General features: G+C 35.7%; 1 protein-coding gene across 7 annotated transcripts in view; it reads right to left on the reverse strand.

Moving 5' to 3' along the window:
• Slc38a9 (solute carrier family 38 member 9) overlaps window positions 1–12,838 on the reverse strand; it is a 141,425-nt gene that overhangs the window by 38,670 nt on the left and 89,917 nt on the right. For 6 of the 7 annotated variants that reach the window (XM_087189382.1, XM_087189387.1, XM_087189383.1 and 3 more), the window contains 2 exons: window positions 10,009–10,098; window positions 1–8,556 (listed from right to left, as the gene is read on the reverse strand). The exon at window positions 1–8,556 is cut by the window's left edge and continues 38,670 nt beyond it. In XM_087189382.1, the coding sequence (XP_087045508.1) occupies window positions 8,391–8,556; window positions 10,009–10,098 (256 nt within the window). In that variant the 3' untranslated portion in view covers window positions 1–8,390. The remainder of the gene's footprint in view (window positions 8,557–10,008; window positions 10,099–12,838) is intronic. The other variant, XR_015442282.1, reaches the window with a different exon arrangement.

The raw sequence follows: 12,838 nt of genomic DNA on the forward strand, positions 1-12,838 counted from the left end.
GGGGGCATGGAATAAAATGTAATGGCAATTAACTTATTGTTTTCTACTAGAGTAGAATCCAGGCTAGTTAATTAATTAAGCAAGTGTATGCTGAATAACTGCTATGACTAAATGTAATTGGATCACTTGAGATTGACAGACAGTGAAAGAAGACTGGAGAGAGCGCTCCTTCTCATCCTTATCTCATGACTGTACTATACGATTTGAGGTAAGCAGAGAAAATGGAGACATTTTCAGTCTTTTAAAAAGATACAGCCTTACTTCAGCTTTTCAGAAGAGGTAGGAAATCAAGAAAGATGATATTGGAAAAGAAAGTAATTTTACTTAAGGAAGCCAGGAAATTAGAGATCTTTATTGGTGTAGAAATGGCTTTGGAAAATTATGACAGCAAGCTTTCTGCCAGAAACTAGGCTACACTTATCTGAAATGTTACATTCATTTTCACTGCTCTTGGAGGGAGAGGTCACAAGTTTACAGTCCTAAGGGGACTCTCATTTTAGGTCTCAGTTAACATAATGTAATGTATGTCTTTCTAAAAGATCAGAACACTAGAGAGGTCTCCTTGTGGCCTGATTGTGAGACACAGGTGCAGTCTCTTGAGAAGTTTGATACTGCAAAAGATAGAACCTAATTTCTTTCTGCCTTGGGGCCAATACTAAGGCATTAGCATTTCCCAGCAAAATTCAATCAAATAAAATCCTAGAGATGTTCTTCTTCAAAATGATTCTGATTTAATTTCTTCTTTTCCATAAAAAGACAAATTTCAGAGAACACTGTTTAGATTATGAGGTTCCCGTCAGTGCTGTTTTGCAATACGTGTTTATATAATCTTAAGTGAAGTTGGCAGTTGAGTATAAAACTGGGGCTAGCCAGGCTATTTTGTGTGCTTGTGGGGGATTAATTTCACTTTGGGTCACAAAAAAAATGTAGTATTCTACTGTTTAGGCATCAACTAGATTTGGAATTGGTTTTGGACATTTGAATTGGGAAAAAAATGTTACAAAAACAAACAAACAAAAAAACCCCACCTGCTGCCTGATTCTAAAAAGCAGTAAGTTAGTGCTTTATTAAAAAAAAGTGGCATTAATATTTTCTGCTATTATCAAAGAACTCAAACATTTGACACTTTGAATTCTGATAGCTGATATAAATCAAGTTTCTAGAGAGAATTTTTTGTTCATTTTGTTTTTTAGTGCTGGAGATTGGACCCAAGGCTTGACATACACTAGACAAGTACTCTACCACTAAGCTGCATACATCCTCAGCTAAAAAGAAAAATTTTATAGAATCTATTTGCATTACCTAAATGTATTATTATTTCCTCTATTAATCAATGATTTTTTTTGTCATGACTCACAGAAGTGAGTAATACAGTATGCTAAAAATGCAAGGAGAATAATAGCATAAAGCAACAGTTAATTGGGTGTGATAATGCATGGTTGTAATCTAGCTACTAAGGAGGTTTATGGCAAGTTCGAGACCAATCTGGGTAGCTTAGGAAGAACTTGTCCCCAAATAAAAAAAAAATTAAAGAGCTAGATGGAGTGACAGAATGCCCCTGGGTTTGACCCTCAGTACTGAAAAAAGAAAGAAAAAAAGAAAAACAGGAAGCAGCAGCAGCAGCAGTTATAAGCACATCTCATAAAACCTGTCTTAAAAGAAATTTTTTGAAATAAAAGCACTTGCCAGGTGTGGTAATACAGGACTGTAATATCAGTTACTTAGGAGGCTGAGGCAGGAGGATATTACAATTTTAATTTAATTACCAAAATTTTGTCACAAAAAATATAAAAAGGGCAGGGAGGTAGCCCAGCACTCTCCAGTACCACCAAAACAAAACATGCTTAACATGCATGATTCCACTGGCAAATGCACCAAATATTTAAATTTTGGACAGATATTATGGATAGCCTAAAAATGGGTCCTTGCTGCCTTACAATTCAACCTCTTTTACCAGTCTTTTCTTAAGACTCCAACTGAAAGGGATCTGTTTCTCTAATAGTCCTCAGCACAGACTGTCATACTGTTAATTGTGTACATGGTTTCTTTACTAGACTGAAAGTTACTTTAGTAATGAATGATGTCTTATACATCTTTATCTCTTCCAAAGCAATGAACACAGCAGTTTATTTGATTATTTATAGAAATAGACAAATTAAAACAAAAATTTCTCCTAATGAACACAAAGTAGAAACAGAAAACTCCTCTGCTAGTATAGTTAGTAACTGCATGGTACTTGCAAAATATATTTAATGTAAATAAAGTATTTCTCTTTAACATAGTTCTTTTTTGTGGACAAATTTATTCTGTATTCCAATGCATTTTTTGGGTATGTAATTGATTTTGGATGATTATCAAGAGGTGTCAAATTAAATGAAATTGTCTTTTTTTTTTTTTTTCCAGTACCAAAGATTGAACTCAGGATCTTGCACTTACAAGACAGGCGCGGTGCATTGACCTAAATCTCCAGCCCCTAGTTACATTTTCTTTGTCCTCTCTAGTTTAGTACCTTTATATCACATATTACTCTACAGGCTTTCTAGGGAAGACCTTTGTAAACAACCCATTTTAAATTTTATAATGGCCTCAGTTGTGTGGTAAGCTAAATTTAAAGCAACTGAAGTTAACCATATCAGAACAAAATGTAAAAGAAATTTAATTAGAAAGTTCAAAGAGATAACAGCAGAGAAAGAAGGTCTAAAATAATTGCCATGTGATCTGAATAAGTTCATATCTTCTCATTCTAAGTGCAAGACAGGACACACACACAGAGTTCTCTGACCACGACAAATGACAAGCCAAAGGAATTAATCTCACAAAAAGAAACTTAAGAAGGCAAAGTTATCCAGCATATGTCTAACAGGATTTTAGAAATTCTGTACCAAGTTTTTTAAAGAAAACAAAAGCAGAGATCCACATTGTTTTTAGTTTAGAAAATAACATTCATTCTCATATTCCCTTTGTCTGTTAAATGAGCAAAATACTGAAATTTTTGCATGTATTAAAGCATTCAATTCATTAATGAAAAGAGGCAACGAAAACTGTCTTTAAATAGCAAAAACAAAAATTAAGCAAACCAAAACAAAGAAACTAAAACAAAAAAGCCTTTACGGTCTCTTAAAGCATCTAGCTGTGAATCCTATCTGTCTTTACTGAACAAGACTCTGAAGTCATAAAGTTCCAGAGACTCTCAACCACAAAGACACTTCCCCATTAAATATCCTGAGAGGTTAAAACAGGGATCAAGACATCAAATACAGAATTTTCCAATTAACCCAACTTTTTAAAATCTTCTTTCCATCACATTCATTCATTCATTCATTCATTCAATTAACCTAATTTTTACCAGCAGTTTCTGCTAGGAAGAATTTTTGAGACCATCTCCATAATGCAACTAAGGTTGGTTGAGTAATAGCTGCTAAGGTTTGTCTGAGACTGGCTTTAAAATACTTTAGTGGAAAAGAAAGAAAAGAGGACAGGGCTGAGGATTTAGCTCAGTGGTTCTGCAGTCTGCCTCGCAAGTGCAAGGTCCTGAGTTCGAGACCTGGTACCAAAAAAAAAAAAGAGGACAGGTAAAACAAATGCAGGAAAGCTTTATAATTTCTAAATGTAGAGGATGGGTGCATGGGAGTTTGCCATATTATTCTACTTTTGTTTGTGTTTGAGAATTTCCATAATAATATTTTTTTAAAAAGAGCACTAGGAATTCCCTGGACAGAGGACTAACATCTAGAATTGATAAAGGATTATAAAAAATTACCCCCCCAAATAAAAGACCCAATCAGAAAATGGGCAATGAAATGAATACTCACTTCTCAGGAAGTACAGTAGACCCTTGAGTTACGACCAGCCTCACATATGAACGACTTGGGTTATGATCAGAATTTTAGTCTTGCGACCAAAGTCTTGAGTTACAACCCAAATTCCAACTGGTTGTGCAGTTGTAAACAGACTCGCAATGCCAGAAAAGCGTATGTAAGCGTTGGTAAGTGTCAGTCTGAGCCTAGATGTGCCTGTTTGTGTTTGTGATTTTGGTCAGTGTTTTATTTAATTGTTATGATTATTGTTATTAAAATGGCTGCAAAAAGCTAGAAAAGAAGCTAAGGAAGGAAGGGACGGGAAGGAAAGAAATCACAATTGAAAAGAAGGAAATTGTGAAGAAATATGAGGGTGGCGTTTGTGTGACCTATCTTGTTAATATGTACAGCATGTCAAAATCCACCATCTCAACAATCTTACAGAGAAAAGAATTGTATAAGGAAGCTAGTGTGGCTAAAGGTGTCACTCAAATTAGTAAGTCATGATCAACAGTGTTAGGGTAGAAGGGCTATCATTAGTGTGAATAAATGAAAGGCAGATGGCAGATTATAGCCTGAGACTGTAATTTGTGAAAAAGCTATAAATGCAGATCTTGTAAAGGATAATCCATCAATGAGTGATAATGGTGAAACATTTTATGCCAGTAAGGGTGGTTTCACAATTTTAAAGTGAGAACTGGCGTTCATAGTGTAACTAGGCATGGTGAAACAGCCAGTGCTGATAAAAGGGCTACTGAAAACTACATACACCACTTCAAAATGATGACACAAAGAAATGGCTTTTGCTCTCATCAAGTTTTCAACTGTGAGGCCAGGGATTTAAATCAGTGGTTCTGCCACCTGCCTCACAAGCAAAGGGACCTAAGTTCAATCTCTGGTACCAAAACAAAACAAAACAAAACAAAACAAAAAAACAAGTTTTCAACTGTGATGGGAAATTGGCCTTTTCTGGAAGAAAATGCCCAAGAGAACATACATTACCTAGGAAGAGAAGAATGGCCAGGGCACAAGCCTATGAAGGATAGGGTAACCTTACTGTTATGTGCCAATGCAAGTGGTGACCTCAAGATAAAGCCTCTCTTGGTTTATGACTCTGAGACTCCTAGAGTGTTCAGAAAACATAAAGTCATGAAGAATAGGCTAGGGGTCATGTGGGGATCTAATCCAAAAGGCTGGGTAACAAGAGTACTTCTTGCATGGATCAGGGAGGCTTTCTGTCCTACTGTTAAGAAATAGCTAGAGGACAAAGGTTTACCTCTCAAGGCTTTCCACATCATGGGCAATGCTCCTGCTCATCCATGAGATTTGGAAGAAGAATTGGCTGAAGAATTCAAGGTCCTCCCACCTAATATAGATCCTCTACTGCAGCCTATGGACCAGCAGGTTATAGCTAACTTTAAGAAGCTAAACACCAAGGAACTGTTCCTGAAGTGTTCCCAGATGGTTTCAGATACAGATTTAACCCTTAAAGAGTTCTGGAAGGAACATTATAACATCCTTTCCTGTGTGGGCTTAATTGAGAAATCCTGGGCCAATGTCTCTCTGAGGACACTGAGATCTGCCTGGAAGAAAGTGTGGCCTAAAATTATACAGGAGGGACTTTGAAGGCTGTGTATTGGAACCTGAACCTTCATTTGACCCTGTGGTTGATGACACTGTCACTATAGCAGAGTTCACAGGCTTCCACGTAGAGGTTGAGGAACTGTTGGAGGAATATTCAGAGGAAATCTTTACACAGGAACTTCAGCAACTTCTGCCTGAGCAACAGAGAATGGCAGCTGAGGAGGAGGGGGAGTATTAACAATCAGTACAGCAAAGATCTTCTTCTGAAATAAAGGAAATCCTGAAAAAATGGAAAAGGCTACAAACATTTGTAGAGAAGACCCACCCAGACAGAGAAAAAGCCAACTGTTGCATTTTATAACTTTTTGGTGACTACACTAGAAAAATTATTGGTGTTTCTGGTAAATTATGCAAATTAAACAATGCTTTTTATTATGAAAAAGGAGTGCTTTGGGAAGTTTGGAACATATTATGGGTATTTCCATTATTTCTTATGGGAAAAATAGTCTTGACTTACAATAGTCTTGAGTTATAATCAGCCCTCGCAAACAAATTGAGTTCATAAGTCAAGGATCCACTGTACAGATGGCCAATAGATGAAAAATGCTCAATATCGCTGGCCATTTGAGAAATGAAAATTGAAACAACACTGAGATTCCATCTTACTCCAGAAAGAATGGCTATCATCAAGAAATCAACCAATAATAAATGCTGGTAAGGCTGTGGGGTTGGGGAAGGAACCGTTCTACATTGTTGGTAGGAATGTACACTAGTACAACTACTAAGGAAATCAGTATAGAGATATCTCAAAAACCTAAATAGAAATTCCATTTGACCCACTTACCTTCTCAAAACAGTTAAAAGTCATATTACAGTGATACATGCATACCTATGTTTACAGCAGTACAATTTATAATAGCTCAATCTTGGAAACAGTCTATATGCTCAACAATAGATGAATGGATAAAGAAAATGAGTTTACATACAATGAAGTACTACTCTGCCATAAAGATAAACTTGAGTCATTTGTAGGAAAATGGATATACACTGAGACTATGTTAAGTGAAATAAATCAGACACATGTTTAAATACTGCATGGTTTCTCCTATATGAGAAACACAAAATATAAAGAGAAAAATTTAAAAAACAACAGGATGTAGGGAGATCTTTTTTCAAATAGGAAGAGGAATAACAGTTGGAGGGAGAGAGAAAAGAAAAAGGGTAAAAATAAAGAATTGAAGAAAAAAATGGAAATAGAGCTTCTGCAGGTGGGAAGGGGAATAAGAGTTAGAGTGAGCCAGGAAGGATGGGAGGGGAAAGGGATGAAGAATTAAGATATTTTACATACACACTCCTCCATGATAAATGTAATCATTATGTACTGCAAACATGTACTAATAAAAAATTTTAAAAAATGAAATGAAAAAAAGAGCTTTAGGAATTATAGCTCATCATTAATATAGACCTCTAGGTCTAAGAACAGGATGGAAAGCTTTGGTGAAAGACAGTAAGGCCCAGCTGGGCGTGGTGGCACATGACTATAATCCTAGCACTCAGGAGGCTGAGGCACGAGAATTGCTAGGAGTTTGAGGCCAGCCTAGACTACATAACGAGACACCGTCTCCAAAAAAAAAAAAAAAAATAAGGAAAAACAAAAAGCAAAATGAAACAAGACCTGAAAAACAGTAAGGCCCAATCTTAAATTTGGATCTCCTTACTAGATTTATAGGAACCATTTCACTCATCTTTCTCAAAGGAAGGAAATTATACAAACCTACACATTGTCCTAGGATATGGAATCTGTATCAACATAATAAATGTTTTAATGTTAGCCTAAAATTAGAGAACTCTACATGTTGGTAGTTGGTAGTCTTGTGCTGAACACAGAGGTTGAATTACATGCATTTGGATTCTGGTTTACCTTTTAGTTTGAGAGAAGAAGTAGAAGAGTATTAATTCCAAGAATTCAGATTCTTTTATTGTTTTTGTAGATCTTATGGAGATTTTTTCTTATGGAGATTGAATTCTGCCTTACTAGCTATAAAGGCAAAGATCATCTCCTTCAGAGATCATACACAAGCAGAATGAATCCTTCCCTCTGGCAAATAAACCACTCTCGTGCCCAGAGGATTCAAGATACATTGGGCATCTTCTCACCCTTGCTGGCCCCTTCTCCACTCCTTCTCTCCCCTTCAATACCTCAAATAGTCCTCTCTGCCTATGCTTTCTCCAATGGGCCTGTCATGACAGCCTATGCAATACACAAGGATCCAAAAAGCAAAGGCGTTTCCTAGGTCTATGGGGACAATCATTCTTGTTCCTATGCAAACTCTGGCAGGGGGAATTACAATTTTAACCTAAGTTAATGGAAATGGACTACAAATAAAAGAGGAGTCAGACAGCAATAAACTCTACTTTATTTTACATACATTTCTGATCATAAAGCCCATGCTAATACTGTTTTCAAATTTTGTTCTTAAACAAATTAAAGATTCAGTTTAAGAATTCATTCTATGAACCCTGATGCCTTGGAAACTAAATATGAGGTATTTGGTTTGGTTTTCTGTTCCAAACAGCAGAGGTTTGGGCAATCTATAGATACGGCCTAGCAAGTAAAACAATAGAAGTACACTGAAACATAAAACAGAAATACCATCTAGCAATAAGCTGCCATGACACCCTGAGATTCCTTATTGTAGCCAAAATAAATCCATCTACTTTGTTTCTAAAAGCAAAGGCCACTATGATTTTTCCCACATTTCTACACAGAAGAGACAAATGAGAACAAAGACGTGAGTGAATACAAGAAAGGTAGAGACTAAAATCATTCTTATTGCCCTTTTTTCCCACTCTAATAAAAAAATACTTATCGATGGCTGGCTATTTCCTTTGCTTTCAAGTTATCTTAGAAAAACATTTAGAATTGCAGCAATATCAGCATTTATAATTGAGTTTATGTAGGAGTACTGACAAGGCTCAAAATACCATGAAAGATCTTGAGAAAAGTTTTCACATAAAAAACTGAGCAATTAGGTTAGCCAGGCCCAAAATGATGATGAAAATGTGCAAAATTAATTTAGGCCATGTCAGACGTTCTTCCTGGTGGAGGGAAATTATATAGATGAGAGATGGATATATGAAAACAAAAGCCAGGCCACATGCTGCTCCTGAATATCTGTAAAATAAAAGCTTGGTGGTTAATATTCACCTTGCATTTCGCTTTTTAAAATTTATAATACAGGTAAATCTAGTACAATCTAAATCATTCTCAGACTCATACTGTAACAACATTACTTTTGATTTATTTGTTGCTGATATCTGGGTTTAAAACACTGTATTTGTTAACATAAAATATTATTTCCTGTTCATCTTTATAGCATTTTCTTGACAGAGTTTTTAATCCATCCTTCAAATCTCCATAGTTTCTCTGTGTCTCAATGATTGTGGCTACTTCCTCAGAAATATCTGGAGATGGGTTTCCTATCTTTGATCTTAATAAACTAAACTAATTACATATTCTGAGTTTGTAAGAGACCACTAGCATCTGTTTAAGAATGAGAACAGAGAGTGCCTCCATGGCATAATTATCAAAGATAACAAGAATATCTCAACATTAGCTGGTGACAGAGAAACAGGCAGTCTTCTCCCTTTCCCAGTTTTCTTGAGAAATAGCTTAACAGGAACTTGTAAGTCCATTATACTGAGTAAGCTTCAGATACTAATCTCTCTCATTTCGTTTTACTTTTTCAGGTAAGGGTGACTCGGCCCCGCTGTCTATATTAAAGAAGAGAAATCAAGTCATTCGAACCTCAGTTTCTCATGAGTATCTGAGGTCACAACTTTATTCTGACTCTTCTCAAACTGTCCTTTTTAAGGGAAAGGATATTAAGGGAAGAGCCATCTGACATCTAAACTCTTACATTCTTACTGCAATTGACACTAAAATATATTTTTAAATGGAAATGGATCAAGGAAGATAGGACATAGCTTTGAGATAAAAAGGACCTCCTAGGTACTTCCAAGAGTTATATATTAAAAATAATTTTTACTTTGGATAAAGAGAAAGGAAATGCAGTGGAATATAATGAGAGAAAGGGGGGGGAGTGAGGGAAAGAGGGAGAAAGAGGGAGGAAGAGAGAGGGATAAAGAGAGAGAAGGAGAGAGGGAGACAGGAGGGAGAAGAAGAGAAGGGGGAGGGGGAGAGGAAGAGAAGGGGGAGGGGAAGAGGGAGAAGGAGAGAGAGGGAGACAGAGGAGAGAGAAACTGAAAGAAAAGGAGAGGAGAGGGAGACAGAGAGAAGGAAAGGGAGAGAGACAGAAAGACAGAGAGGGAGAAGGAGAGACTGGAGGGGGAGGAGGAGGGGAGGGAGAGGGGAGGGGAGGGGAGGAGGAGAGGCGACTGAGGCTAAGGGATAATGGGGCTTTCTAGAGTCAGTTCTCCATCAGAATAAACAGAAATGGAATTTTATGAGCATCTCTACTGATACCAGGGAACTACATTTGAACATTACAAGGAATTTCATATGGGAATTTCATATAATTAAAACAGTAACAATGACAACAGCAACACAAAAAGCGTGAAAATAAAGACCAATATACAAAGGGGTACAATTTCTTACTGGCAGTACCTTATGATTCCTCCTATGTTTGGGTAGAAAGCGGCCATGATCACGCCAGCTCCCACAATAATTATATTAAGAATGAGCACGTGGAAAATGCTAAAAGATGAGAAAAGAGTTTAAAGGAAAGAAAAAAATATAAAATAGGCACATTGTAAGTATTACTATGAGATTTTAATTTATTTTTAATATCTTTAAAATGTACACTTAAGTTTGCCACTAAAATCATAGCAAAAACAGGAGGCAATAATAGTACTCAAGTCTGATCATGAGACAGTGAAACTGGCCTTTTAATGCAATTATATAAGTAGACTAAATACAATAGGCACAAAATGGTACTATATACATGAGAATTCACATTCTCTGATCTGTAATTCCTCCTGGACTATCCTGAGAACATAACTCAAACCATGAAGAAAAGCTATTAACCTAAAGATATTTATGGAAAAACAGAAGAATTCTAGGAACAGTGAGGCAATAATTTACCTGAAAGAATACAGTAAAACTTATTAAACCTATCATTATTACCTAAATGGTAAAAGAAAATCATCTAAGTACTTTGGAAAGAAGCTAACAAGATACTCAGCATGTGAGAAAATCCAAAACCATTTGAAAAACATATCAGAAGGAAATACACTTTTGCAGTAGTGATTACATTATGATTTGGGATTTCAGGTAATAGTTCTTCTTTTCTATACTTAACAATTTTTTGTAAAGTATTTATCTTATATTTATAATAAAAAATAATTTTATATTAAGGGAAAGGCAAAATGGACAGGTTTTATTTTTCAGACTGACTCAAAGCTATTCACTATTTACCATGAGTAGAATATCTGCTAAACATTTTAACTACATTTTAGTAATTCAAGGTTTGGGAATCAATTTTGGATAGAAATAAATGTAAATAGATAAATAAATAAAAAAGATAAATAAATGTAAATAAACACTGATGCAAGAAATAATTCCATTTCCCCCCAAAATGATTTTCAAAAGCTAAATGTCTATGTTAAAGTAACCTTTGTGCCCAAATTATCAAAGGATACTTAAAACCAGGTAAAGATGAAAGGAAATTAAAAATAAAATTATACAAATAAGCAGTTGGTTATACATCCTAATAAATTACAGAGATACTAGCCTTCAAGATCTTACTATTTATCCAGTAATTCCAACTTTAAAATTAATTCAGAATTTTAGACACTGTGGGGCCTTCATTACATCTGTATTATAAAAGAAAAAAACTTTATGTACTTTCCAAAGTAATTGTTCTCAAAATAGGAGCACGAAGCCCAGGGGTTTCTCAATATCCTTTTGAGAAGTCTTTGAGATAAACATTATTCTCATAATAATATGACATAATTTACTTGGCAAAAGCAGTGGTGGGTAAAACTGCTGATCCCTTATTATGGATAGACACAACTGCACTTATCTGTACTATGTAACATATTCTCTACTGCAAAACACTCTCAAAAAAAATTTTTTTTTTTTTGGTACTGGGGATCGAACTCAGGACCTTGAGCTTACGAGGCAGGCACCAGAACCACTGAGCTAAATCCCCAGCCCCTAAAAACAGATTTTTTAAATTAAAAAATATCCCTGAAGGTTGGGGTACAGCTCAATGGTAAGAGTGTGCTTAGCATACGCGAGGCCCTAGGTGCAATCTCCAGCACCATGAATACATACACAAAAGTCCCTAATAAAGTAGTAAAACTTCGTTTTGCTAAATTTTATGTTTTGAATATACATCTTTTTAACATTCTATGTGATCAAAAAGGAAATACTCAATAAAGGACATGCACAGTGAGGTACACTGGGTATCTTGAGGAAAAGCACTTGAGCAGCTCAGCTGGAGGCCAATCTAACAATAATATATACATGCTTTATTTTTACTTGAAATGTCGACAAGCAATGATCATCAAAACGGGTGTTTCGCAGACATTTTATTTTTTTCTTTCTTTTCTTTTCTCTTTTTTGGGTCTCGCTATGTAGTTCAGGCTGGCCTTGAACCCATAGCAATACTCCTGCCTCAGCTTCCAGAGTGCTGGAATTACAGGCATGTGCCACCAGGCTTAGCTGCCATTTTCTTTAAAATAAGCTTGTCCCTTCAAGGAAAATCACTGGCAGAATTTGTTGCCAATGATAACATTTGAGCTTTCAAATAAAAACTAGAATTTTGGAGAACTTACATTTGCTACCCTCCCTTGATATTTTCCCATACTCAAAAACTTTTACAAAGAAATTGGTGGTATAATATTAATGAATGTAGGATCTGATGATGTACAATGAAGTGTGTTAACATTTGGAAGATCTAAGAAATCAGTGAACCAATACTGACCATACATGATGTTACAAAATAACGCATGGGGGTAAAAGAACCAAAATGTAAGACGGACCAATAGGTTTGCAAACAACTTTCACATTATATATACTGTGACTATTGAGAAACTACTAGTTGTCAAGTTTTGGCATGGTGTCAGAAAATAATATCTGCACTTATCTGAAAGTGCTGTTAAAGGTACCCTTTCTTTTTTTTCTGATGCTGGTTTTTTTTAAAAAACCTATTTAGATGACAACAACATAGAATAATAGCCAATACAAAAACAGAGAGGAGAACCTAATTTTCTACTAGAAAAGCAGACATTAAGAGTTTTAAATGAAAAACAGTTTTTTGGCAGAAGTTATTTTTCACAAAAATTTTATTCATGTAAAAAAGTAATTTTTTGTTTTAAAGACAGGGTCTTGTTGTCTTACCTATACTGCCCAGGATGTCTTGAATTCAAGATTTTCCTGTTCCAGGCTCCCGAGTACCTATACGTATGTGCCAATGTGCCTGGCTCTATTT

This window comes from Heterocephalus glaber, unplaced genomic scaffold (assembly GCF_053883595.1).
Source record: "Heterocephalus glaber isolate CG9 unplaced genomic scaffold, H.glaber_assembly_v1.0 deba00001538, whole genome shotgun sequence".
NCBI classification, from domain to species: Eukaryota; Metazoa; Chordata; class Mammalia; order Rodentia; family Bathyergidae; genus Heterocephalus; species Heterocephalus glaber.